Below are 24,333 nucleotides of genomic sequence, written 5' to 3' on the forward strand. Positions count from 1 at the left end.
CAACCAAACAAAGAGGGCAGGAGCTTTTCAAACAGCAGCCTCCCAAAAAGTTGGCTGCTGCAGAGCTAGGCTCTGTTGGGACCTTTGCTAAGGCAGGCCGCCGGAGGATGCAGCAGCTGCAGCAAGCCGGTGCCTTCGCCTGGAAGGATCCTGGCAGTCATCTCTAGTCCCCTGTACGTGGAGGCTCTGCCTGTTTGCTTCTGTGCTTTAAGCTGGTTTGGGTGTTGGGAGCGTGGTGGGGAAGGACAGAGAGACACTATAACAGGGGTGCATGTGAGCACCGGGGAGGGGTCGTGAGGAGGCCTGTGTTACTGAGCTCCTGGTGCCCTGAGCACCCATCCCGTGCTTGACGGGGGCACCGATTTGGATGGAGTGGGCTGCTGCCACTCGGCACGCAGCCTGGGAATACGCGCGAGCAGGGATGCAGAGGTTTGGTGCCACGCTGAAACTCAGGGTCAGAGCTGGGAATGTGGTACCTGATCTAACGTGCTGGCTTCCAACTGCTTTTTAAACTCGGAAACCTACCTAGTAATTTCCCAGCAGAGGTGCAGGCCCCTCTTTAGAAATTGCATGTGTGTAGATAGACTGCTGGATGGTGAGTTTAAGCCAGCTGACAGCCACGAAATTGCTCTAGCCAAGACACATTAGACAAACGAGCAAGAGAGGCGAGTTCTGTGAGTGCTGATTTCAGGTTTTGCCTCTGTGTTGCTTCATTCCTGCACCTCCACTCTGCTAATGAGGACACCGCTAGTTCCTGCCATCTCCGCAGGTGAATATCTCTGCTTGCAGAGGAGGATTGTGGTTAGGATTAATTAGTCAGTGTCTCCTAATGCCACCCGAGGGTGAAAGCAGTTGTCTTGTTTATGACTCTGTCTTGTAACTGGTACTTTGGTTTTCCCTCCTTGTCATTAGCTTTGGTTGGGTAGTCGCTGTGGCGTGTTGGTGTTGCTACAGGCAACTCTCCTTGAGCCCCAGAAGATCCAGGTGATCACTGGATTATTCTGCTGATTGCAGCATTGAACCGTTGGTGTTCATTTCTTGTGTGGAGGCCAGGTGCAAGGTGCTGTACACTGGGCATTGTGGAGCGCTTGTAAAGATTGCACTAGAGCACTGGCTTGGCCTACAACATCTGGATGCTGATGTTTTCCCCATGCTGTAGGTGCTTCGGTCTGTCTCTCTGTGCAGTCTGTCATTCCTTCTGCACCTGTATTAAAGAGAGGTTAGATGTGTGTCTGGCTTCACAGAACACAGTTTGTGTTGCTTTGTTGGAGGAATTGCAGGGTGGGGGATTTTTCATCTAATGGCTTTGGAAACTTTTCATCTTAATGTGTAGTAATAGCCTCAGTTGTCTCTGCAGAGGGTTGAGTTTAGACTGAGTTTCCTATGGCTGCATGACTAAGTAGTTACACAGATTTGGAACAGCAAGAAAAGGAGATTTCTGGGGGTGTCCTGTCTAGTCTGTAGAATGATGTGAATTTGATCAGATTAGCTGAAACTGAGCTTCTAGGTGAATTCAGTTTTGAGTAGTAGTCTCTGAACTTCTGGACTGCTCTCTCTTGAGATATGAAACATGCCAGCAGCTACATCATGGACAGACTGAAGACTTCAAGGCTGTATGCAGCGGAGTGTGCCTCTGCACAAGTTTGTTTATGTAGGATCTTAGCCTAAAAACTTGCTGCAATGCATGTTTTCTCTCTTTTCCTGCGACACTTACAAAGCTGTAATGCTGTAATTCCTAATGCTGTAGGAATATGCCTGCTGAATGTTAAACTTCCTCAAAAATCCTGATTTCACCACAAGGAACAAATAACACATTATTTTTTGCAGTGATTTCCTTGTCTCTTCTTCAGACACTAGAAATCCAAAGTATGTCTGTGGTTTAGTCTTTGCCATTCTTCTGGAAGGGCTGTATCTTGGGAGAGCAGAGGCAATTTAAAGATGCAAAACACTTTAAAGAGGGGCTAATAGTACTGCTGATTGTACAAGTGTAGGGCAGTGAGAAACCTGGCATTTGTGGTTCAGGTATGAAGACTTAAGCTCAACTTGATAAGAATTTGCTCAGTCTTAGGGTAGAGATGGATTTCTGAGTTTGGATATGAAATGCAAGCTGTGCCTCTCACCCAGGTCTTTCAGGTGGTCTGTGAAAGCCTCTTGTTCCTTCAGGCTGTGGTTCCACAGTCACTAATACCAGGTTTGTGCCTTCTGAATCATTCCTCAATACAAATCTAACCTTTATCAAATACAGGCACAGAACCACAGCTACGCTGAATTTGTCAGAGCACATGATATGGCATTGCTGCTGACCTATGGTTTTTGAGCCAATCTCTACTGGTACAAAAACCTTCCTGTCTTTAAGGCCACAAGTGAGAAATATCCAAATGGGAAGACAACTGTATTCTTACCATGCCAGCTATCTTTATAAGCTTCCAAGAGCGTAATGCTTAATTATGTAAGATGGATTTCAAGATGGTCTTGGCCAGTTTTGTGTCTTCTATTTGAGGATCTAATTTTTTTAGTGTGGGTAGGCAGAGGGCTATCTTCTCCATTTGCACTGAAAGCAGAGCCTAAAGAAATTGGCCACTTGTGAAAGGCCATGGAACAAAGCTAGACATTGACTTTAAATAGCTCACTTCGAAATCCTGGGCCAGATATACAGTACAAGAGAGACATGGAGCTACTGAAGTGAATCCAGCAAAGGGCTACTAAGATGATTAAGAGACTGGAGCCTCTGTCATAGGTGGAAAGGCTGAGACAGTTGGGACTTTTTAGCCTAGAGAAGAGAAGGCTCAGAGAGGATCTTATCAGTGTATATAAATATCTGAAGGGAGGGTGCAAAGAGGATGGGGCCAGACTCTTCTCAGTGGTGCCCAGTGACAGAACGAGAGGCAACGGCACAGACTGAAACACAAGAAGCTCTGTCTGAACTCAAGAAAAAACTTCTTTACTGTGAGGGTGACCAAGCACTGGAACAGGTTGCCCAGAGAGGTTGTGGAGTCTCCACCTGTGGAAATATTGAAAAGTTTTCTGGACAGAGTCCTGGGCAACCTGCTCTAGGTGACCCTGCTTGGATTAGATAATATCCAAAGGTCCTTTCCAACCTCAAACATTCTGTGAATCTGTAAAAAGCTTCTTACGAGTTTATCCCTTTAGGCAGTGAGTCAGCATGGCTCAGGTAACAGCACCATCTAAATTCAACTGTCCAATCTCCTTTTTAATAAAAAGCATCTCTCTTGTAACAAAGCTGCTCCTGTGCATCTATTTCTACTACCTGATTTTGCAAAGAAAATCAGGGCTCTGTAACAGGGAATACCCAAGCTTTTACAGCAATCTCTATGGCCAGTAGCACTCTATGCTTTCTATAATGTGGTTGCCTCCATGTGGCTTGACAAATCATCGACATTGTACAAAATTGCAGTCCATACAATTGGAAGAAACAACCATTCTTACCTGACACAGATCTTCCTGCTTTGACAGCATTTCTGCATAGGACCCCTAATATTGTTTATCTTCCTCTAAGCTAAGTACCATTAAACCACATTGCCAGGTCTTTCTGATTAACTGTCTCCACAGGGCTAAGACTTTCCAATCAGTTTGTACATCAGGTGAAACTGTTATCTAGATAAAGAAATAAGAAATATCCATGTCCCTTCAAAGCTGTGCCTGGCATGATCTGAAGCAGTGCTCTAAGTAACCCAGAAGGCAAGAAAATAAGTTGCCATACCAGTTTGTCTTTCCTTCCCAGCACTGTTTACTATGTTAAAAGTACATTTCTCTGCAGAGTGAGATCAGTCCTTTTTTCCAAAAGGAGCAGGTGCTCTCCCAGGAGAACACTAGCTCCTTCCATGGTATCTTAGCTTTCGCTCCACTTGAAACAGTTCTTTCTCTCTTGGTTGCAAGAAATTATTTTCCATATCTGAACCAAGTATAAACCAGCGCTGTCCTGCCTTGTCCTTGTGCGGTTCCTGGATTTTTTTTTTTTTTTTTCACAAACTGCTGCAGAATGAAAAAAGACTCATCTTGCCAGTTTTTTGTGGTCACTATTTAGACCCTTGTGGGAAAGCAATAAAACTGATGAGAATGGATCAGCGTCATACCCCAGCTGCTTGCAGCTGTTCCAGCTTCCCAAAGGCGAGCCGGGGACCTGGAAAGGTGGACTGGGAATTGGAGGTTAAGAGAAGGGTGGGCAAGAAGGGTCTAGCTGCTACCACCCTTGCAGCCACGAGGCCCAGAGCAAAGGAAAGTCCGTCAGATTGGACTTGTGGCTCCTTGCAGGCTCTCTGAGGATGGATCCTCTTGTGCTAACACCTTCCTCTTTATTTTCCTGCTTTTGCATAGCCTGAGATATCTTGTGCTGTCATGAATTAGTCAAACTGTTCTATGTCCTGGTACAGTGGCCTTGCACTATACAAAGCCAGCTTGAATTGAAAGGAAATGGATATGTCCACATGTAACTTTGTCCTAGACTACATGCACCTTCTTAGGGTAAGAAGATTTTGCACTCACTGCTGCACAGCAAGCTCTTGCATCCAATGTGTGTTGGGATGTTAACGATGTAAAGTGGCTGTTTTTAATTTCTAAGACTAGACAAGAGACTAGTTGGTGGGTTCCTGTGGGTTGCTGTTTTTCCCTCTCCCATGCTTTCCTTTACCTCAGGCACAGCCTTTCTCAGCATCAGCAGTCTGTCTCACTGGTGAAGCATGTTCTCCCACCTTCATATCTGCTACCCCCATGCCTTCTAAAAAGATAAATTGAAGCTTGCAGCGTTTGTTAAGTCCATCTATAGATAAGTGTTTGCATCTCTGCAAGGTTGCTCCTTCCTTGAGGGCTAGGCTGGCTGCTGGCATGCTGGGATGCAGCTAACCCAGAGGAGTTCATTAGCCATTTGGAAAATGCAGCTCTGTGTTAAAGTAGTTGTGTGACTGTGGCATGACACTCCTGTCTCTTGAAGACACTACGGGGCTCTCACTCTTCCCTGCTTCAAGCCAGTATGAATTTTGGAAGAGGCTTTGCTGAAGTAAAGGTTTCACATCCCTAGGGTAAAAACTGCCTGTGGCCAAGAGGAGGCTTTCACTTGTGACACATCCATCTCTGCACATAGAAGGGAGAGGTAAATGTTCCCACATACAAGTAAACTCTGTAAGCACACAACTAATGTTTAACTCTTGGGGAATTTGGAATTCAACCCCTCGGTAATCAGAGAAAGACTGGGGGAGAAATGGGCTGCAAACCTGCCGGTGTGTGTATGTGCATGTGCATGCAAGCAGGTGAGCCTCATGCCGAGGGACCTTGAGGACAAGCCCTGGCGAATGCCTCCTCCTCAGGGCCGTATCTGGGGCCCAGCTCGTGGTGCTGGGGTTTGCCCAGGTGCTGCATCTGCCTCAGAAGCAAGCAGTGAAAGGAGAAACCTGCTGCTTGCCCAGTGGCTAGTGGTTAGAAAACTTCACCAGGGTTGTGGGAAACTTGGATTCAAATCCTTCCTTCTTCTCAGACCTTAAATCCACTCTGCCCAGAAAGGAGCTCTGGGACATGTCTGAGTGTTGCCACCTTCTCTCTTGAGGCTATTCCATTTTGTATATAATATTTTCTGGGCCAGAGAGAGGAAGAGCTAAGGAAATAATCACAGTGAAGAGAAAGGAGCTCCAGGTTCCTGTCTGTGCTGCTCTGAATATCACTCTATACAAAATTAAGGAGTAAGAGCATTCCCAGGAGCACTTTCCTGGTTAAAGGAGCTTTCCTGGTTACAACTAAGTACTTAAAGAATTTAGGCATTGCAAGGGTTCAGCAGCAGCTGGCAAAAGGGTGGCTGATACGAGATTTGGACAGACACCTAAACTGGCAGGCGGAAACGAAATTCCTTTGCAGGCCTGACTGTATAACAAAAAATGCAGCTGCTTACACAAATGCGTATGTCCGATTGGCTGGGTAAGATCTCGAAAGCTAAACCGCTGTAGCGCAAAACTTGGAACCTCTCACGTTGTGTGACAGCCCTCGCACAGCTGCAGCAATAAACTGAGTGCTCTAGTTACAGTGTCTTCACCCTGTGAGGCACACATCTGGCTGCAAAGTGCAGCATGTAGAGAAGGGGAGGACACTTGCAGACCCATAAGGAATCGCACTGAAGCTGGCATAGCTCACAGGGGAGCACCATTTTGTTCGCACAAGCGTAATTGCAGGATCAGGGCTTGTGAAAGGACACGCAGCAGTGGCTGCTGTAGAACACAATAACCAGGCAGGTGAAGGCAAGCCATGCTTTGGACCAAACCTGCCCCTGTCCGTAACATCTGGGTTTTGAAACAGGAGGCTTTTAATGCCCATGCAAAGTACACAGGACCTGTGCTTTTTTTTGGAAAGCCCCATGCAAAGTAGCCTTTATGGAGCTGCTCTATTCTGGAAATAACAAAGGCTGAGTCAACCCAGATGAGATTGTTCAGAGCCGTTTTGCATGAGATGAAACCTTTCTTTTTTCCTCATGTCCATAGAAAAGAAAAGATGGAAAGGCCTCTGGAAAAGGAGTAAGAATGTTGGCATATGAACACAGCTCACATGATTGCAGTGCTGTGAATTTGCCTTGGTTGAAGCTCTCTTTTCCTTGCCCCCCCCCCCCCCCCGCAAAGCCACAGCTTGAATTGGCTTCTGCTGAGCAGCATAAATAACCTTCAGAGGAACCATGTCACCCCCAATCCAGACCTGAAAAGTAAGGGAAACTCCTTCCCTGATGCAAAATTGTGTATTTGAGAAACTCCCTGAAACTTTCCCTCCAAATGGACTGTTTTTTTTTTTTTTTTTTTTGGGGGGGGGGCGGGCAAAAATTGTTAGAAACTAACAAGCATCTGGCAGGATGGGTGAGTGTAAAGGTCTCTTCTCCTTGAATGTGTAACTTGGGCCGCTTCATTGCATAAGCTGCATGCATGGTACAGGCTGCAGCTCCATCAGTAAAAACCCCTCTGGAGAGGCAGAAAGAGGAAAAGGTGGTGGACTCAGCTTTGGAAATGGGTAGCATGTTTAATACAGGAAAACTGCAAGTTTGCAGCAGGACCTGGATAAAAAAAGGCTGAAATAGAGATGGAGCCCAACCTGTTGGAGAGACTGCAGTGCTGTCATCTTGCAGGACATTGCTGGGATACTTTGTTGTCTGGAGGGGGAATCTGCTGCTTTCACCAGAAGCCCTTTTCTCCTATCCTACAGGGTACTGAGTCACTGCTGTGCACTTTGGAGTCCGGATAGGGTAAGCAAGGGGAGGTGGTAGAAATTCTGCGTGGAGTTAGTGCATTTACAAAGCTTTCTCATCAGCCTCTCTTCTTCAGGGGTGTGAGGAGGCTGGATAAAGGCTGCAGGAGTGGATCACTGACTTTCCCAGCATTACTCCAAGAGGGAAAAGTCCCTGCAATGAACCGGAGCCTGCAGTTGCAGGTGACTTGGGCAGGTTTTAAGTTTCCTGGTCTACAAGGAGTTGTTAAGCAGGTCGATGTTTGAATAAGGTTTGTGTTTCTGTCATAGGCTTTTGAGATGATTAAACTCATGCTCAGGTGTCCTCTGAGCATGTCTTGAAATGCTCTGGGAGGAGGACAAGTCTTCCCGACAGGACCTGAGCTGTCCATACAAGCAGCCACGGGAAGCTTGGGGAGCACAGCCAGGCCGTGCTGCATCTGGGCCTCGTTGCGGGCTGGTGCTGCTGGTGCTCCTCACCCCACTTGGCATTGGAGCAGATTTCACCTGCTAAATGCCTGGAGAGACCAGTCAGACAGGAGATCCTCTGGGTTTGGAGAAGTTTGGGTGCTTCTGCAGTTTTCCTGTTGCTCTATAATTGCAGTATCTGCAGCCAGGGAGACTTTTTCCCGTGTCTGCTCTCTGCCAGCTCTTATCTACGTGGTCCCTAATGCACGTAGCAGGATGTGGGATGGCCTTTAGATGTAAACAGCTCTGGATCAAAGTACAATCTATGTTGCTTGAGTTACTTTTTCTCTCTTCCTACAGAAGAAACAAAATGCAAAAGGGCACAACTCCTGTATCATATTAAGTGGCTCCATTTCTCCCTGTGGCTTTCTGTGGGTGATCTGCAATAGTCTCTGTGCCTTCTTGGCAGACGAAACATGTTATTGTCTTCTTTAAGACCAGCATGTGTTTGGGGAAGTGGAGTTTGGAAAAGGTTCATAAATCACATCTGCATGTTGCTCACGCAGTGACCGTTTGAAGTGGCCTCTATTATACATTGCTAATCTGAAAAGCGTTTTGCTGTGTTATGGGAATTCTTGTGGATTATTTATTTTGGTGAGGTAAAACCCAAATATGTCCTCCAGGCAGCAGTTACAGCACTGGTTTTGGAAGAAATGCTTGTAGAAGAAGGGAGCTGGTAAGAAATGGAAAAAAAAAACCCTGTCCCCCGTAATTGTACACACACACATGTTTATATGTGTTCAAAACCCCACTGGATACAGTCCTGGGCAACCTGTTCTAGCTGACCCTGCTTGAGCAGGGAGGTTGGACCAAATGATCTCCAGAGATCCCTTCCAACCTCAGCTATTCTGTGTTATTCTGATATGTGAATATATACATATATGTGTGTGTATGTATGTAGATATATATACACGCATACATACATGTATATATATGAATATATATATATATATATATATATATATATGAGAAACACAATTCTAAGCACTGTCCATCCTGAACTTGGCTTTTCCTGTAACTCTGCAACCCTTCTCCTCCTTCCCCTACTTGCTTTGCTCTCTGACTTCTATGGTTCCATGATGCAATGGCTTTTCTGTGGGCAAAGGACAGAGGGCAAGGAAGTGGACTTTTTTGGCGGGGAGGTGCTTTGGGATACTGAGCTGTGTCCATGGCTTTGGCAACACTTTGGGTGTCGTTATGTGCTCAAGGGCTGGTGTGCTAGGGAAGCAGTGGAGCCTCTGCGCTCCGTCTTGCCCCCTGACATCGCTGCTCAGCAGCTCACGCCAATGCAGAGCATTCCCGTTTTATCCTTGCCAGGCACACTTGCTTGCTTTGGCAGGGGTGCATGCATGCCTGGCCCCACTGTGTGCGCAGGTAGCGTGAGAGGTTTTCTGCCTCAGAGCCAAGGGCGGGAAAGGATCTGGCCCTGGCACTTTCCTTTGCTCTAGGGTGTGACCCTGAGTAGATGCGCTTTCAGAGGCTGTAGCTGTGTAATTTCCACCCACACATGGATAGTATACATGTCCATGTACTAAACCACTTACAACACAAGCCAAAGCTGTATATGTGTGTGTATAGGAGGAAGCAAGGGAAGCTCAGAGGGAAGGGAAGGGGTAAGCACTAAGGAAGGGCAGTAATTACCTCTGTGTTTGCTTGTACAATGTACCTTTGTTACAACTGGTATATAACTGTTTGCTTTTTCTTGTTTCAAAGGTGTGGCACAGTGCAGTCTACAATCTCAAAGGGCAGGCTCTAAGGCACTGACTGTTTCCAAGGAGTAGCCTGCAAAGCTGGAGTCCCTGATTCTGCTAACTGCAATGTTACAAGTCACCAAAGAGATGTGAAGCTCTGGGGAGGACCTGCTTGCTTCCAGGGACCTTACCAGCCTTGCATGATGAACTTCTGCTGTTTCCTGAGACTTGCACCGAGCTCCCTGAGATCCTGAGCAGAGCCTGCTGCTGCTCTGGATCCTAGCGTGGCTGCTTGGCCAGAGCAGGACACATCTGCATTGGGCATGAACACAAACAACCACAGAAATATGAATTAGAGGTGGCCCATGCACACAGCAGGACTTGCATTGCTCTGAGTTTTGAAACAAGAGGAGGCAACTGCTTTTTGTGTATTACCTAAGCCACCATTGGAAATAATAGCCAGCAAATTAGCAATCAGTGTAGCCATCCTGGTCCTTTGCATACACATGATGTTCTTTTCCTTATCACAGCAAAAGGAGGAACGCTCATTGTTCACACCTGAGATGATAGTGACAGCCTTTACCTGAAATGATGGAGCCTGGCTGCCTTGGCCAATTGCATTTCCAAATGTTGTGTAGCCACTCAAGGAGTTTCTAACAATGACTTCTAGGTGACTCAAAAATGTTTTTTGAGTGGATCTGGAGTATGTTTTCCTTCCTCCAGCAACCCATCTACCATTTTTCAGAAGGGAAGCAAACCCAGCCATCTGATGCTTTCTCCCTGCTCTAGCCCAGCTCTCCCTCTCTCTGCATCACTGGTACACTGATGGCAGCAGGGAACTGATGTCTGGTTTGGGACGTCAGGTAGAACAGAGCTTGTTCCTGCCCTCTGTGCCCTTGCTGGACCAGGGGTCTTGGCCAGACCTTCTGTTCTGAAGTGTTCCCTCATGAAGTTCCTGCTTGAGTGAGGGATGTGTTTTTTGGCCATCCCAATTGCTTCCAGTCCCAGCTGAAAGCACTGCCTCCTTCTGTTTCTTTGACTTGGGAACCTGGTGTCTAGCAAAGCATCATCACTGCTCAAAACTTGGGGTGGTACTCTGTGAAGCCACAGCCACTGCAGGCAGCCAGGTGACAAAAAACTAGCAGAGTTGTAGCACAGCTTGCGAGGCTTGGTGTTGCCTTTGGGGTGTAACCATCCCTGCAGCAGCTCTGCTCTTTGCTACCAGCCAAGTGGCCTCTGCTGTTGCTTCTAGGGGTGTTGATAGGGGCTGTGCAGGAGAAGCACACTCTGGCTAGTGGCACTGACCGGCTGGCAGGGATGTAGCTGCTGACTGCAGGACGGAAGTGTGGCAGGAAGGGTGCCAGGCTGCGCCAGCACCCCAGGGAGCAATGGGCCGCTTGGATGACCATGCCAAGAAGAGAATTGTGGAGTTGCGCAAAGCCGGGCTGAGCTTTCGCAAGATCAAGAAAGTTCTAGAGCTGGACAACATCCGGGTGACCCCCCAGGCGGTGTACCTCTTCCTCAAGCGGAAGAATGTGGAGCCCTCCCAGCCAGCAGGAGCTGTGCTGCCCCAGCCGGCAGGTGACAAGGCACAGCGCAAGGCAGTTGCTGGCCAGGCGGGCTGGGAGGACGAGCAGCTCTGGACCATGCTCCAGGAAAATGAGCCCGAGCAGAACAAGCAGGAAGCGGCAGGTCCCAAGCTCCCCGCGCTGCCCAGCGGAGGTGCCACGGGCAGCAAAGGGCCCTGCCTCAGTGACAGCAGAGACAGCAAGGAAGGCATCAAGATTGTCAGTGTGACCTCGCTCTGCAAGGATGGCGGGCACTTTGGGAAGCCTGTGCCCATGGGACTGCCTTCAGGGACTCAAGTGGCCCCCGGGAACAGTAAGGCCTGGCTTTCTACCCTCCTGTTCCTGCCTCTCAGGTGGTGCCTGATGAGTTTGGATGCCTTGCACCAGGGCTGTCTGTGCCCTGGCAGGGGGAAAAAACACAACTCTACCTCTGCCCCAGCTTTCCAGTCCCATATGGATGGTGGGGGTGCTTCCAGTGCTATTCAACAGTGGTTGAAATGCAGAGAAGTTTGACCTCTGAGTATCAGTGGCAGCTCAGGGCCCAGAGCTGCACCTTGGAAGCTGTGCTATGCAAAAAAGGCTTTGTCCCTCAGGCCCGTGCTGGGTCCGGAAGTGAAGAGCTCTCCATCCTCCACAGAGGGAGCTCTGAAGGGGAATGGCGGGGTGGAAAGCCTCAGTTCAAGGTTCTCCTTCTGAGGCATTTCTCTCAACGTCCCTCGCAGGTGACGACTGCTCCGTGAACCGATCGAGTGCTCTGGGGAGCTGTCCAGCTCTCTTGCCCCCAGCCATCCCCCAGCAGCCACTGCCCAACCGAGGGAGGCTCTTCATGCCCCCTGCCAGGAACCCAGCCCTGATCGTAAAGAAGAAGATTGTGGATAGGGCTATTCTCCTCCAGAAAAAGGTATGAGGCAAGGAGATTTGGAGTGGCTGGAGTGTGCCTGGCCTGATGGCATAGCTGCTCCAGCCAGGACCTGGTGCTGTGCTTAGTTCACACGAGACACCCTGCTCATGTTGACCCTGGTGGGATCCTGGGAAGCACTGAGGGCACAGGAGATGATGCCCACATGCAGGGGAAGGTGTGTTGATGCCCTTCATGGTGGGCTTCATCTCTACTGCCCTTGTGTGTGCCATGGAGGAAGCCCTGGTCCCTGGGTTGCATGCTGCCAGCTCACCCTAGCCCACGCTCCCCACAGGGAACAGGCCCAGCACACATACCTTGTCATGTCCATGGGCTTCCTTGCCAAGGAAACAACTTGTTCCTTGGAATTAAAGCCTCATTTAAACTATGTACACAGGGTAGAACATCAGGGGATTAAGGACTCATGACATACACAGCAAAAATATGCTAGCTGCACTCTTAACAAATGCTTAAATTTAAGCACTTGGTTAGCTTACTAGGGAAGTTTCCCCATTGCCCCTGTTCAGGGCAGTTGGATGAGGACTTCAGGCGGTAATAGACGGGGGGGGGTGCAGTTACTATTTGATTTTGGAAAGGAACAGCAGAAGTACTAGTTTCTATCAGTATTTGGTCTTCTGAACCTCCAATACACAGTTCACGGACTTTTCCTTTAAGGTTTGGTCTTCTGTATAGGCTCAGAAGTTCTGCTTGAACCCCACTGAGGACAGTGGCTACTTTGTGTTGGCAGCAGAACAGTGCAATGGGTGAGCTTCAGAACATCTCTGGGAGATGATGGGCTGAGGAGGGCCAGGATGGGGGTAAGGAGGGCCAGGACTGCCACTCTTTAAGAAGCATCAAGCCTCTGTAGTCCCTAACACATACAACACTGCTTTGCAGTGCCACAAAATCTCTCAGGGTCTGGGCTGTACACACACAACCATGTCTGACACTTGCTATTCTTCCATCAGGTCAACATTCAGAATGGGCAGAGTCTGTCTGGCTCCACGACTGTTCTGCCTTTCCTGGTCGGAGTGCAGCCGGCCAGCCAGCCCCTGCAGGCAAGCCCAGCTGTCCTGACTGCTGCAATGAGCCACAGTGCAAATGTAAGTGACCAGGACTCCTAGGCCCAGCCCAGAGTAGGTTGCCAACAGGGTGAATGGGCCGCAGACTAGTCCCAAACACAAGGCCAAAGCCCAACCTTTACCTGTTCAGAGTGGATTCTGACCTCCAGAGACTTAAATGATGGGTTATGCTATTGCACATGACGAATCATAAGGCTGATGTTAGCGCCTGCCTTTCTCATGATGGTATCCACAGTACAAAATATAACAGTGAATCAGGCTGAACCTCAGGGCATCAGTGTCCTATATACACCCAGCAGGAACTTACCCCATCTCTGCTCTGATGTAGCAAACTCCATGGGTCTTCTCCAGAATGTTCAGGTGCTTGTCTGGCAAGAGCCCTTGCCAGTTGCTTGAGAAGCACCATGTTCAGCAGCCTTTCTAAAAGAAACACTCCCCAGTGGCTCAAAACCTAGTGTATGATCTCTCTCAGGAAACAGAATGGCAAAACCAGTTCTAGGGTTGTGCTTTGCAGGGTGCAATGCAAAAAAAGGAGAAGGAAACAGGATATGCTGTTTCTATCCCTGTGGAAAGCAAACACAGGCCTGGCATGAAGTACATGCAGCCCGACTGCCATCTAGCTGCAGCCATTGCTGGGTGGCTAAGCACTTCCTAATAGCATGCACAGCAATGCAGTGTGCCACCATACCAGAGGCAAAGAGGTTGGGTGTGGAGGATAAGCAGATCAGAGCCCAGTGGGATCTAGAAGTCCGCAGCAAGGCTAGTACTACAGCTTTCTCTCCTGCCTTGTAACTGAAGCACAGAATAAATCCTCTAGCTAATCTTCTACTGAAGGAGCAACTGATAATTTTTCACCTTCCCGTCTCTCCTGCCTCCCACTACTTCCAGGTCAAAGATGCCAGCACTCAAACTGTCCTGCTGAACATTGCGGGTCCTGGAAACCAGAACCTTGCATGGGGGGGACCAGTGCTTCCCCCTGCTCCCAGCTCACATGCTGTTGCCGAAAAGCTGGATGCTGTACACACAGAGATCCAGAAACTGAGTCAGGCGATGCATGCAGTCCTGGAGAGGCAATGCCGCCTGGAGCGCCAGCAGGAGCATCAGCAGCGACTCCAGCAGGAGGTGTTGATGACACTGCAGCAGCTCAGCTCCACAGTGAGCCATGGTACTGTGCCAGGAAACCAGCCCTGTGTCCCCTTCAGCAGCATGGCCGAGCCCTCGCCCACTGTGCCAAACTTCAGCCAGTTCAAGATGGAACTCATCTGACCTTGCGTGATGCCAAAGTGCAGGACTGGAGCGAGAGCAGGGAGGGATGCCACTGCAGAAGGATAAAAGCCATGAAGAAGAGCAAGCTCTAATGCTTCAGAAGTGTCAGCTGCCTCAGGATTATGTCTGGCATCCAGCAGAGGAAGGTCACTTCTGCATCAGGTCTTGCTCTGCTTCAGCCTTGTCGACTAAAAGGAGCTGTCTGGCATAAGAGACAAGGCAATAGAAAGCTGAAGCCTCACTTCTCCCATGCTGCCCATGCTGGCTGGTACTGGAGCTGGCCAGTTGCTGATGGACTTCAGCAGCTCAAACAGGCCAGCTACAAGTAGAAGTCAACTAGGAGGGTTGCAGCAGGGAGGCAGGTTCCGAGGAGCAACATGAGACTTACTTTCATGGGAGCCAGTACTGTGACAGTCAATCACATGAATGCTTTGTACCCTCCCCCTGCAGAACCTTGTTCAGTAAAAATCTACATACACTGTGGTTCAGAAAAGTGTGGGATCTATTTCTCCATTTCACCTACACATCCCCCCATCAGCAACCAGGCTGGATAGATTTGAGACTGTTCTAGCTGCCACCATGCGCAGAGCTGCTCAGGGTGGTCAAGCCTATGAAGTGAGACCACCACTCTGCACACCAAGGACATTACTGGAGTCATGGCATCAGCCACCACACAGTTAGGGATAAATCTCACTTAAGTAGGAAACAGATTCTTCAGCCAAGCAGCTTCCACCCAGGTCAGCCTCCCTGTCCCCAAATTCCCAGCAAATCTGGGGTCTGGCACTAGCCTTTGCTCCTGCTCAGTGTCCAGCCAGAGTACAGGCTGCAGTCAGAGTCTCACAGGACCGTGTGTTTAAAGGGATGTGAACTGAGTTGTATGCTGACAGGAGTCATGTGTTTGTCTCTCCTCAAACCTTTTCCTCTGTAACTGGTCAGGATGTCCTCCTGGCTTTGATTCCCAGCAGTAAGACCTCTCAACTATAGCAGGCTGCTGATGGTACAGACCTGCTCAGGCTGTTCAAGAGAGATTTCAGGAGTATGATGCTGAGAACCCCTTCCTGCATGAATAAGAAGGGCTCGAGGAGAGCTGATGTATCTTCACTGCAGCAGTGGAGTCCAGAGTGACTAGTAACTGGACTTGCCTTCCAAGGGAAAGGACTGCCAGGTGAGGGGACTTCTGTTCAACATCCAGCAGCAAATCTCAAGAGGAGATGAATACATCCTTCCTCTGCATCAGTCAAGGACACTTCTTTCTTTCTGGTCACCTCCATGAGCATAAACTTTGCCTAGAAGAAGCCCCCAGCCTTTTTCTTTGGACTCCTTTAGTTGGAGGCCAAAATTTAGAAGTGTAAAAATAATTCAAGCATTAAAAAATATATATATGTGTGTATATATATATGTATATATAAAGCTGTACTGTGGGTGTTTTGCAGGTCCTTGCAGCAATCCTGGTGGAGGACAGTCTGCCACCCACAGAGACACATGCCTGGCCCAAAGGCGATGCATCCTGCCACCATAGCCTGGGAGCACCATAATGCCTGGGAGCATTAGAAATCTGCCGCAATCTCCCTGCGGTCGTTCATTTCGATGTTGGTGTAATTTGGGGGATGTCTAAAAAGCAATGGACAATGAAAAATGCAAGATTAGTTGCTTTGCTCTTTCATACAAGGCAGCTAACAAGACTCCCATCTCCCCTTCTGTGTTCTAGAGTCAGGATCTCATGCAGAGATGCTAAAGTCACAGCCACTCTGTATATCTCAATTTTGTATTTAAAATGAAGAGGCTAGATGACCAGCCTTCAGCAGACATGGAGTTTACTAAAGTCTCTTTAACATTTTGGGGAAAAAAATGGAGGCAGAACACCTAGCATCAACTTGCACATAATTAATATACATCAGCTTAAGAACATCTTGGTTTCTGAAGGAGATTCCCCAAACCTGACTTACAGTATTTTAAAAATTCCTTTAAAAAATACATACTGAGTTTTTTCTATTCTCTAGATGAGTTTTAAGAACTTTCCTCACTTCTAACACTCACACATCAGCATCCTGTTGAATGATCAAATGTACCCAATCAAGAAAAATTCATGAAAAGAAATCATCTGGGCTTGTTAAATAACCAATCCGCTGTAACACTTTTTCAGAGAAATTGCAATTCGAATATTAAGCTCTTGTTTGCCTTCTGACAATATTAGAGAGAACTGAGTAATTATTTGAAGTGTGTCATGTATAATACAGAAGCTGTTTCCTGTTGAGGTTACTTCCATCCTGCTCTAAGGAACAGCTCTTCCTATTGCCAAAGTGCTGCCTCTCACTATTCCCTGTGGGTCAGGAACTTTCAGTTTTCTATTCTCTGACCAAAACATGATGGTAGTACAAACAGTAAGACTGATAGATGTTACACTGTATTCAGTGACACAGCTAGCGTTATTCATGGATTTATCTTAACTTTCTACAGAACCTGCCGTCTCCCACATCAAAAGCAAAGGGGCTTTACTGCAAAAATTAGGATCTGCATATTGGAGTGTTTGGGTACAGTGTCTGAATGTAGGTATTCAGCTGAGTGAAGGAGCAGGTCATTGTGCAGTGCTTAGAGAGGAAGTCTGTGGCTTCCCTGATACACTTTGGAAGGAAGGAGTGAGAGATGCACGGCAGATGGGAGATAAAGACAGTTTCTCACCTTCTGATGAAGTAAAATGCCAGGCCAACCAACAAGAGCGCGAGCAGGAGAGATCCCACAACAAACAGGGCAATTTCCCAGCCCTGGAAGGAGGCTGAGGGTGGAAAAATAGAGATGGAACGTTGTAGTCATGATCTTTCCTAGCATATAGTGCCTTCAAGAGGTCAGCTTCTCCTGGCCTCCTCATCTACAGAGCCCCTGTTCCAATACCCTGGAGAACATTCACCTCTCAGCATTCTTGCTTTTGATTCATTCCAGTTTGGGTGCCAGCTGGTGCCTCAGAGCAGGAGGGCTTTTTGGTTTCTTTACTGTATGCCTATCAGACCAAATAGCAAGGGGCTCCCCATCAAAGCTCAGGCTCACAATGAGATTTAGACACTTAAAATTCCAGGGGTATCTGGGTACAGGGTCTGCTGTACCTTTGGGGATGGGACCCACATAGTAAGGCTGACTAGGCAATCACTTGTCACACCAGAGGAACCGACTGTTGTTACATCTCTCTTGTAATAACCCATTAGCTTCTAGAAGACAGCTTTGTTTAGGAAGCACTGTAGGTCCCTGATGTCTGCTCTAAATTGCCTCCTTTGTCCTGATTACTGTCTAATGTGGAGATACAGTGCGATCCTGGCCCCAGCCCTGCTTGCTGTGCTGGAAGCAGAGATCATTGTGTTAGTTCTGTCTCCTACTCACGACTGCTCTGCGATGTCGACGGTGCATTTTTCAAGGTGACACACTCAGCACTGGTTTTCAGCACTCTCCCTTCCACAGAGAAGGGGTGGGGGCTGGCCAGGAAGCTTTGGTGCCAGGCTATGATGGACTGCTGCTGCTCTGGCAGTCGGGCCCACACCTGGCCTGAGACCTTCACCAGGGAGTCCATGCAAGTCAGGTTCAGCTCTGCAGAAAAGCAACAGAGGGTCCTGACTGAGACGCCTGAAACCCTGCCTTCTCTTTGTGTCTATGAAATCACCCCACAGCGGACTGCACTTCATCCCCTACAGAACAGGTAGCTCAAGCACATACTCAACCTTTCTTTTAGTGACAAAATGAACTTGGAGCTCTCCTCCCAACTCAGCAAAATACTTTGTACTACACTTACAGTGACTTAATAACTTCAAGACCTCTACCCTTTGGTCACAGTTGTTTGAAATTGTTCAAAGGATCAAAAGGCTCTTCTGCCAAAGCAATTGTTCAGGAGAGGGAGGACTGGCAGCTGGCATGACTGCATAGCCTTCATTTCCTTACAAAACCAAGCTAAAAATAGGAACCATTTCTGCCCATCTCTCAAAAGCTGTAGGGCACTAAGACTTTCGGACATGACTTTTTGTTCTAGGTACTTCAAACAGATACAGGACACTAAAGGAGTCTGATTCAGAAAGGGTTGAGAAACTCCCCTCCTCTGGGGGCCAGAGCTCTTTAGAGTGTAAATGACTTTTTGCTTTGCAAGTTTAGATTCGCCTCGCAGACATCTCAAGGCATCATTTACAAAATCTTTCTCAGGCAACCTTGCCCTGCCCTTGTCTCACATCATAACTGATAGTTAGCCATAAATGAAATGGTGGGGAGATCAGACCTGTGATCTCAAGCTGTCTGGCCCAGAAACACTGCACAAGAGACAAGGACCATTTCCAAAGGTGTGTAACACTGATATTAGGAGTCATTGGATAATGAAGACTCATCTCCACCAGGTGGTGGCAGGGTAAAGTTCAAGATGTGCTGGAAGCATTCTGCCTCCACTCCCAGAACTAGCCCTCCAACCTGGCTGTACAGAAGAAAACATAGTTTTGAGATGTTTTGGCTAAATTCAGATACGTTGTCAGAGATTCATATTCCTCATAGTCCCTTTTGCTTGCCCGTGCTCTAATAAGCAGCCCATACCAGATTCTCCTGTGCTCTCCTTAATGAAATTCTGTGTATTCACTGCTACTTGTCCAACTCAGCTCACTCATGTTATCAGTGTGAAAGGCCTGCAAATCAGGCTTCAAAAAAGGCCAGCTTCTTGCAACTGCCTCAGTTCTCTCCTGATATCTCAGGAGGAGAGAGAACGTGACTCTTCCTCTGATGCTTGTCTGGGGTGGGAGAGGGGGGAAGGCACTGCAAACTGCATGAATGGCGTGGGGAACTAACCCTGTAGGTAGGACTCAGAGATGCCACAGGAGCAGTTCTCCTCTAAAGAGTTCAGCAACAACTTTCCCACGCTTTTCAGCATCCTCTTGTGGTTCAGGGTCCACATGGAACAATCTATAGGAAGAGGAGAAGTGGTTACTTGAGCGCGGTTCAGGCCTGTTCACAAGCTTCCAGCTGTGTTCTCCTTCCAAAACACTTGCCCTCACATCTGATCTCACGAACAAAGCTGACCAGAGTCTGGTTACTGCTTGTTGGGAGCCCTTAGCAGGAGCTGCAGCCTACATATTGAGAAGGGTGCTTGCAGGGGAGACCCCGAAGTTGGTTGGACCTCGTCCCATGGCTCCCTCAGGGTCAGAGCAACCCCTTGCAGACCAAGACTGGCAGGGACAACGATGAGATTCCCTGGCTTGCTCCAATATTTACAGGGAAGAAGGAGCTGCATTCCATCTTCCTCTATGTGTATCAGTGGACCCTCTTTTCTGCAGGTGTCTGCAGAGTGGGTCTTCCCTTCTGGCCTTCTACTGACACATGCAGCAGTTTCACCAAATCTTTAACCTCATTTGTATCCCAAAACACCATCAGATCATCCAAACTCTGGTAGTTAATAGAGGCCTGCCAAATTTCAAGAAACAGGAAACTAGCTTTCACTTTGCAGGCCTATCTTGTGCACTTCAAGCCTCATGCGTTGGTATCTCCCCTGCTCAGTGACCCAGAAGCTGTACACAGTGTGGTAAGCACCCTTTAATCTGCTAGCTAGCTGTGCCTGCGGTTTGGCCAGAGAGCAGGAATGAGGCCATGGCATTGTGCCTGCAACCAAGCAGTGTGCCAGCTGTGTTCAGAGGAGCTGGGGAAGAGGCATGCCCCTCTCTTGTCCCCCAAACTAGCACAGAGAGGACTCTTGTGCAAGAAGATGGAGAGGTCCACTACCTGCCCCTCTTAGACCTTAGACCTCAGACCCAGGCTGCCTCTCTCAGAAGGTTGGAGGAGGAGGAAAGCTACCCTCTCAATTTAACTGGAGCGGGGTTGAAACTCCTATTTGAACATAGCATGGGAAGTCACAGTCTGGACTGTTCTCCAGCAGGCCAAGAACATGTAGAAATAGCAGATTCTTCACTGCAGCCTACAATGAGCAATAAACGTGGAAACCTCCATTTCGTTTAAGCTGGGTCTTGCCTGCTCTAAAGCTGATCAAAAGCCCCTCTGCAGGGGCTGAAGATCCCACTGTACATTCAGTTGCTGGCCCCAGGGTCAGGATTAGGTCATACCACTTTGTTCTTACTGATGGGCTGGGACAGGATGGTTTGTTTGCGATTTCCCTGACCATGTCCCAGTTATCATGACAGACCTGGAGGAGGATTTCCTGTCATTGCTAGAAAGCTAAGTGACTTTCCACTTGGCTGAAAAAAAAAAATCTCAAGAGCAGGGTTCAGCTCCTGTGTGAGCAGAGGTGTCTCAAATGAAATATGCTGCCACCTTCATACAAACACACACCAAAAACACAAGTAAGGCTGCCCACTTGAGATAGCTGCGTGTTATCCATCACATCAACACACCAGTATCTATATTAACTCTCCCTCCTGCACACATTCCCCTTTCCCTTTCACTGCTGGAAGACAGCAGGCTCCGCACTCCACCTCCGCCCACCCCTTCCTGCCCCACTCTGGGCCATGGGAAGTCACACAGTCAGCACAACACTCTCCTTCCAGCCTCCCCCCCCGCCCCAGTCCCTTCCCAACCCACCCCCTCCACACACTGGTGGAAGCAAGCAGCTCTGCTTACTGGGTGTCAGGAAACACAGATTAAGATCCACGGCAAAGGAGTTCTGGGGACAGCTGTTCTGCAAGCCAGGCGTAGGGTCTGAGACAGCAAACTGCAGCTCTGCACTCCCATTGCAGCAGGAACAACGGCTTAGAGATACAGGCCTGTCCCCCAGAAAAATGAGTCAAATCTCACCAGCACGTCACATGGATTTCTTCACAAATCCCCTCCCGAGCCACAGTTCTTGACATCACTGGGGATGGTGGATAGTTTTCTGGAACTGGAGTTTAAATCAATTTTTGCAGGGCCTTCACAGAGGCAGGTCTATCTAATCCCATCAGTTGGAGGGGACTTGGGTTTGGCCAAAGCAAACCTACTTAATTTGACTGTTTTCTAGAGTAAGGTTGTTGCCTCACTACAGCCAGTCACCCAATATGGAGAGCTAGTTCTCCAGAATAAGGAGGTTTCCAAGCTACACAGTATTTGCCCTTGGGTTTCACTGACCTGTTGCTTCCCTTTCTATGCCAAGACTTGGAAACTTAATTAAGCAATGAAGAACCACGTTTTCTGAAGGAGGTAGTTAAGGGCTAGACTGACCGAGGCAGTCTGGAATCCACCCATGTGAGCTCTCCCACTTAACTGCCTGCTCTGATGTTACGAATAACTGCCTTGGAGAACTTTTAGCATAATGTTACAGTGAGCCAGAAGCCAGAGATTTCAATTTCCTATGGAAATGGCACATATGCAAGTGCTCTGCATATGTGTGCTTATATGGGTAGGTTGTGTATTCCTGAAAACTTGGAACCTGTTGTCAAACCAAATGGTACAGTGGAGTAAAGGACTTAAAGAGGACAGCTTTAATTAAAAGAGGTGATCTTGTGGAAAGGAGAAACACTTCTGGTATTTTCACCAAAAGCAAAGCTAAACCCTGACCTTCGTTAAGCAGAGAATCCACCTAGTCATGAAAGGGAAGCCAGGTTTTGTTTCATTCTGCTGCTCACAGAGTTACCCCGTTTTTTAAAGAAAAAAAAAAGTTTGGCAAAGAAGCATACACAGTTGCTATCTGTGAAGGCTGAATGCCTTCTTGTGATGCCATATATATATCCCTAGAGGAAAGCAAATTAAGTGAACAGTGAGGTAACAAAGCCGAATTCCCTAGGCTAAAGGAGAGAAAACATTTTCCATTGCAATATGCTACCCACCCCTCCATTTTTCATCACAGCTGTGGTGAATGCATTCAGCTTTACAGGACACAGGACAAGGCAGCAAGCTCAGAAATATGCCAGCTGGAGGCTCTGGGCATGAAGAACCTAAAGACATTTTCCAGGGGAAGTTGCCTCACCTGTCATCCTTGCAGGGCACATGATAAGATGGTCCAAGGAAGTCCAAATGTCCTCCACCTGTGCTGGGCCCACATGTGTAAACCAAAGCATCCACCAGGTTCTCCGATGTTGCCTTCATGTCACCAGGAATCAGATTGGTGGTGTACACAGCAATAGCACTATAGCCTTCACTAGCAGCAGAGATGTCCTTGAAAGTCAGCTTCATCTCATCTGGAAATGCCAGGGGGATAAATGGGGTGAACATCTAGACAGCTTTAGGGCCTTGAGCCTGAAAGGACAAGTTGGTAACGAGGAGTGGATTTCACCGGAGAACTCCAAGAACAGAAATGGCCAACAAAATAATGATAGCGATGGGCCAGAAGAAGCTGCAGAGAAGCCACTTTTTGCTGTGAACACAGGTTTCTGGAAGGTCAAGGTTCCTCTAAGATACAGAGTGCTCTTCATGCAATCCAGACAGAATTTAAGAAGAACAAAAATTAAGATTAATGTATGTGCCAAGTAAATACCAACTCAGCACCAGGAGGAGGCAGCAGCATTGCAGGGTGCTGGCTCATCCAGCCTCAGAGGCAAGTAAGATATCATTGAAAGAATTGACAGTGGACTCCGCTTCTCCTGAAATCCACCTGGCCATGGGTCTGGCAAGAGGAGCTTTCAGTCTTCCAGGTCCCTCTGCCCTAAACCAACAGCTCAGCAAAGCAACTAATTTATGATTAAATGCTTGCTCAGCAGGAATGTAATGGAATATCCCACACAGAATAGAGAGAAAAATAACAGAAACAGAGAAAAAGGGAGAGAAGAGTTATTATCCCACTATCTAACCCTGCCTCACCACTCTTTTCTCAGAATCGCTCAATCACCTGGCCATTTGGCTATCTAAAATATGCAACGGCAGCCCAAAAGCCAGACATTGAAGGAAGGGAGCATCTGCCTGCCAGACTCTACTATTAGCCTTACCATGCTTGGGCCCTCTGTCTGGTGTAAACACAAATAGGCCTGTGACTCCAAAGGTGCCCCACAGTGGGATGCTAGCATACATTTTGCCCTCTTTCTCAGAGAAGAATACCAGGCTGTGTCCTTTCAGGCTAGCTCCGGGCTTCCCCTTCAACTCAATGAAGCAATAGGGAGCAGTGCTGTTAAGTAAACACAGCTCGTTGATGAGGATTGCAGAATTGCTGGGAAGCAGAGCTGAGGAGTTGCTGCAGGAGTTCTCTCCAAGTGGTGTCATCACGGTCACCTGCGGGGAGACAGACAAACTGCTGCAATCATTGCTACTCCCATTTCTTCAGGTGGAGATATTGCTCCTTACAGTGCTACTTCTTGTTTGAGTCTCCCCGCCCCACCAGGTAAGACCCAAAGGAGGATGTGGTTGGTTCTGTCTCACAGCTGGACAGAAGCCAGCTGTTTCTCACCTCCCACCACCTCATCTAAGGGTTGTCCTAACTGTGAGGTCACATCACCACACATCCCCCATCTCTGCCTTCCTTTTTTCAACATTGCTGTCTTCACTTCCACCCTCGGGACAAAGAATAATTCTCTTTCCCTGCTAACAGAAGCATTTCTACACTCATATCTCGACTCCATACCAACACTTCCTTTATGTTCCTTTTCTGGTGCAAAGGTCCCTTGGGATGTGACAGTGTGGAGGCAACTCAGTACCTCCTTCCCCCCCTCCCCCCCCCCCCCCCCCCGGATCTCTTCTGCTTCCAGAGCACTTTTATTGTCTCAGTTTTTGACCTGAGCACACCCCTGCACTGGCCTGATCCTAGTGGGCATCAGCAGGGGAACAACAAACCCCTCCCTTATCCAACCTTGTAAAGGAAAAATATACATGCTCTGCCAGCGTTTCTTCAGGTGGACTATCTGAAATTAGACATTTTGAAATAAAAAGAACAATTCATAAAAATTAACATAAATCAGTCACACCAAAGGTTAAGGCATGCCCTTTACACCTTCACCTTGTGGGAAGCTGGGTTTCATGGATGTGAACTGTTGTATCACACATCCTGAAACTGGCACCAGACAAGCAGGGTAAAGAGGTGACTCCCCATCTGGCTTGGGGAAACCGGGAAGTCCGGGATGCTATCCAAAAGCAAACTCCCTGGTTCTGGGGTTGGTGGCATGTGAGCTGCCTTAGGGGATCTCTTGGGCTCTGAACCATGTGGCACAGGGCATGGAGGTGTTACATGGCTAACAACAGGAATGAAAGTGGGGCAGAGAGAGATGAGGGCTGGCTGAGAGCATCAGCAGCTG

General features: G+C 48.1%; 2 protein-coding genes across 3 annotated transcripts in view; one reads left to right on the forward strand and one right to left on the reverse strand.

The window, feature by feature from the left end:
- LOC106482365 (uncharacterized) lies at nucleotides 1-15,573 on the forward strand. Its single transcript, XM_013939932.2, has 5 exons — nucleotides 1-173; nucleotides 9,388-11,246; nucleotides 11,656-11,834; nucleotides 12,800-12,934; nucleotides 13,802-15,573. The coding sequence occupies exons 2-5, from the start codon at nucleotides 10,754-10,756 to the stop codon at nucleotides 14,177-14,179; spliced, it is 1,185 nt and encodes a 394-aa protein (XP_013795386.1). The 5' UTR covers nucleotides 1-173; nucleotides 9,388-10,753; the 3' UTR covers nucleotides 14,180-15,573.
- LOC106482364 (uncharacterized) overlaps nucleotides 14,659-24,333 on the reverse strand; it is a 20,331-nt gene continuing 10,656 nt past the window's right edge. The window contains exons 7-13 of one of the 2 annotated variants that reach the window (XM_067306161.1): nucleotides 23,038-23,317; nucleotides 22,083-22,293; nucleotides 20,762-20,904; nucleotides 18,983-19,096; nucleotides 17,549-17,752; nucleotides 16,859-16,952; nucleotides 14,659-15,790 (exon numbers count right to left, since the gene is read on the reverse strand). In XM_067306161.1, the coding sequence (XP_067162262.1) occupies nucleotides 15,727-15,790; nucleotides 16,859-16,952; nucleotides 17,549-17,752; nucleotides 18,983-19,096; nucleotides 20,762-20,904; nucleotides 22,083-22,293; nucleotides 23,038-23,317 (1,110 nt within the window). In that variant the 3' untranslated portion in view covers nucleotides 14,659-15,726. The remainder of the gene's footprint in view (nucleotides 15,791-16,858; nucleotides 16,953-17,548; nucleotides 17,753-18,982; nucleotides 19,097-20,761; nucleotides 20,905-22,082; nucleotides 22,294-23,037; nucleotides 23,318-24,333) is intronic. The other variant, XM_067306162.1, reaches the window with a different exon arrangement.

Source organism: Apteryx mantelli, chromosome 16 (assembly GCF_036417845.1).
Source record: "Apteryx mantelli isolate bAptMan1 chromosome 16, bAptMan1.hap1, whole genome shotgun sequence".
NCBI lineage: Eukaryota > Metazoa > Chordata > Aves > Apterygiformes > Apterygidae > Apteryx > Apteryx mantelli.

Bases quoted from the DNA above. Each gene is read 5' to 3' on its own strand.
- LOC106482365 (XM_013939932.2), top strand. From the start codon at position 10,754: ATGGGCCGCTTGGATGACCATGCCAAGAAGAGAATTGTGGAGTTGCGC. The intron at 11,247-11,655 runs GTAAGGCCTGGC...CGTCCCTCGCAG, and splicing joins TCAAGTGGCCCCCGGGAACA to GTGACGACTGCTCCGTGAAC. The intron at 12,935-13,801 runs GTAAGTGACCAG...CACTACTTCCAG, and splicing joins CAATGAGCCACAGTGCAAAT to GTCAAAGATGCCAGCACTCA.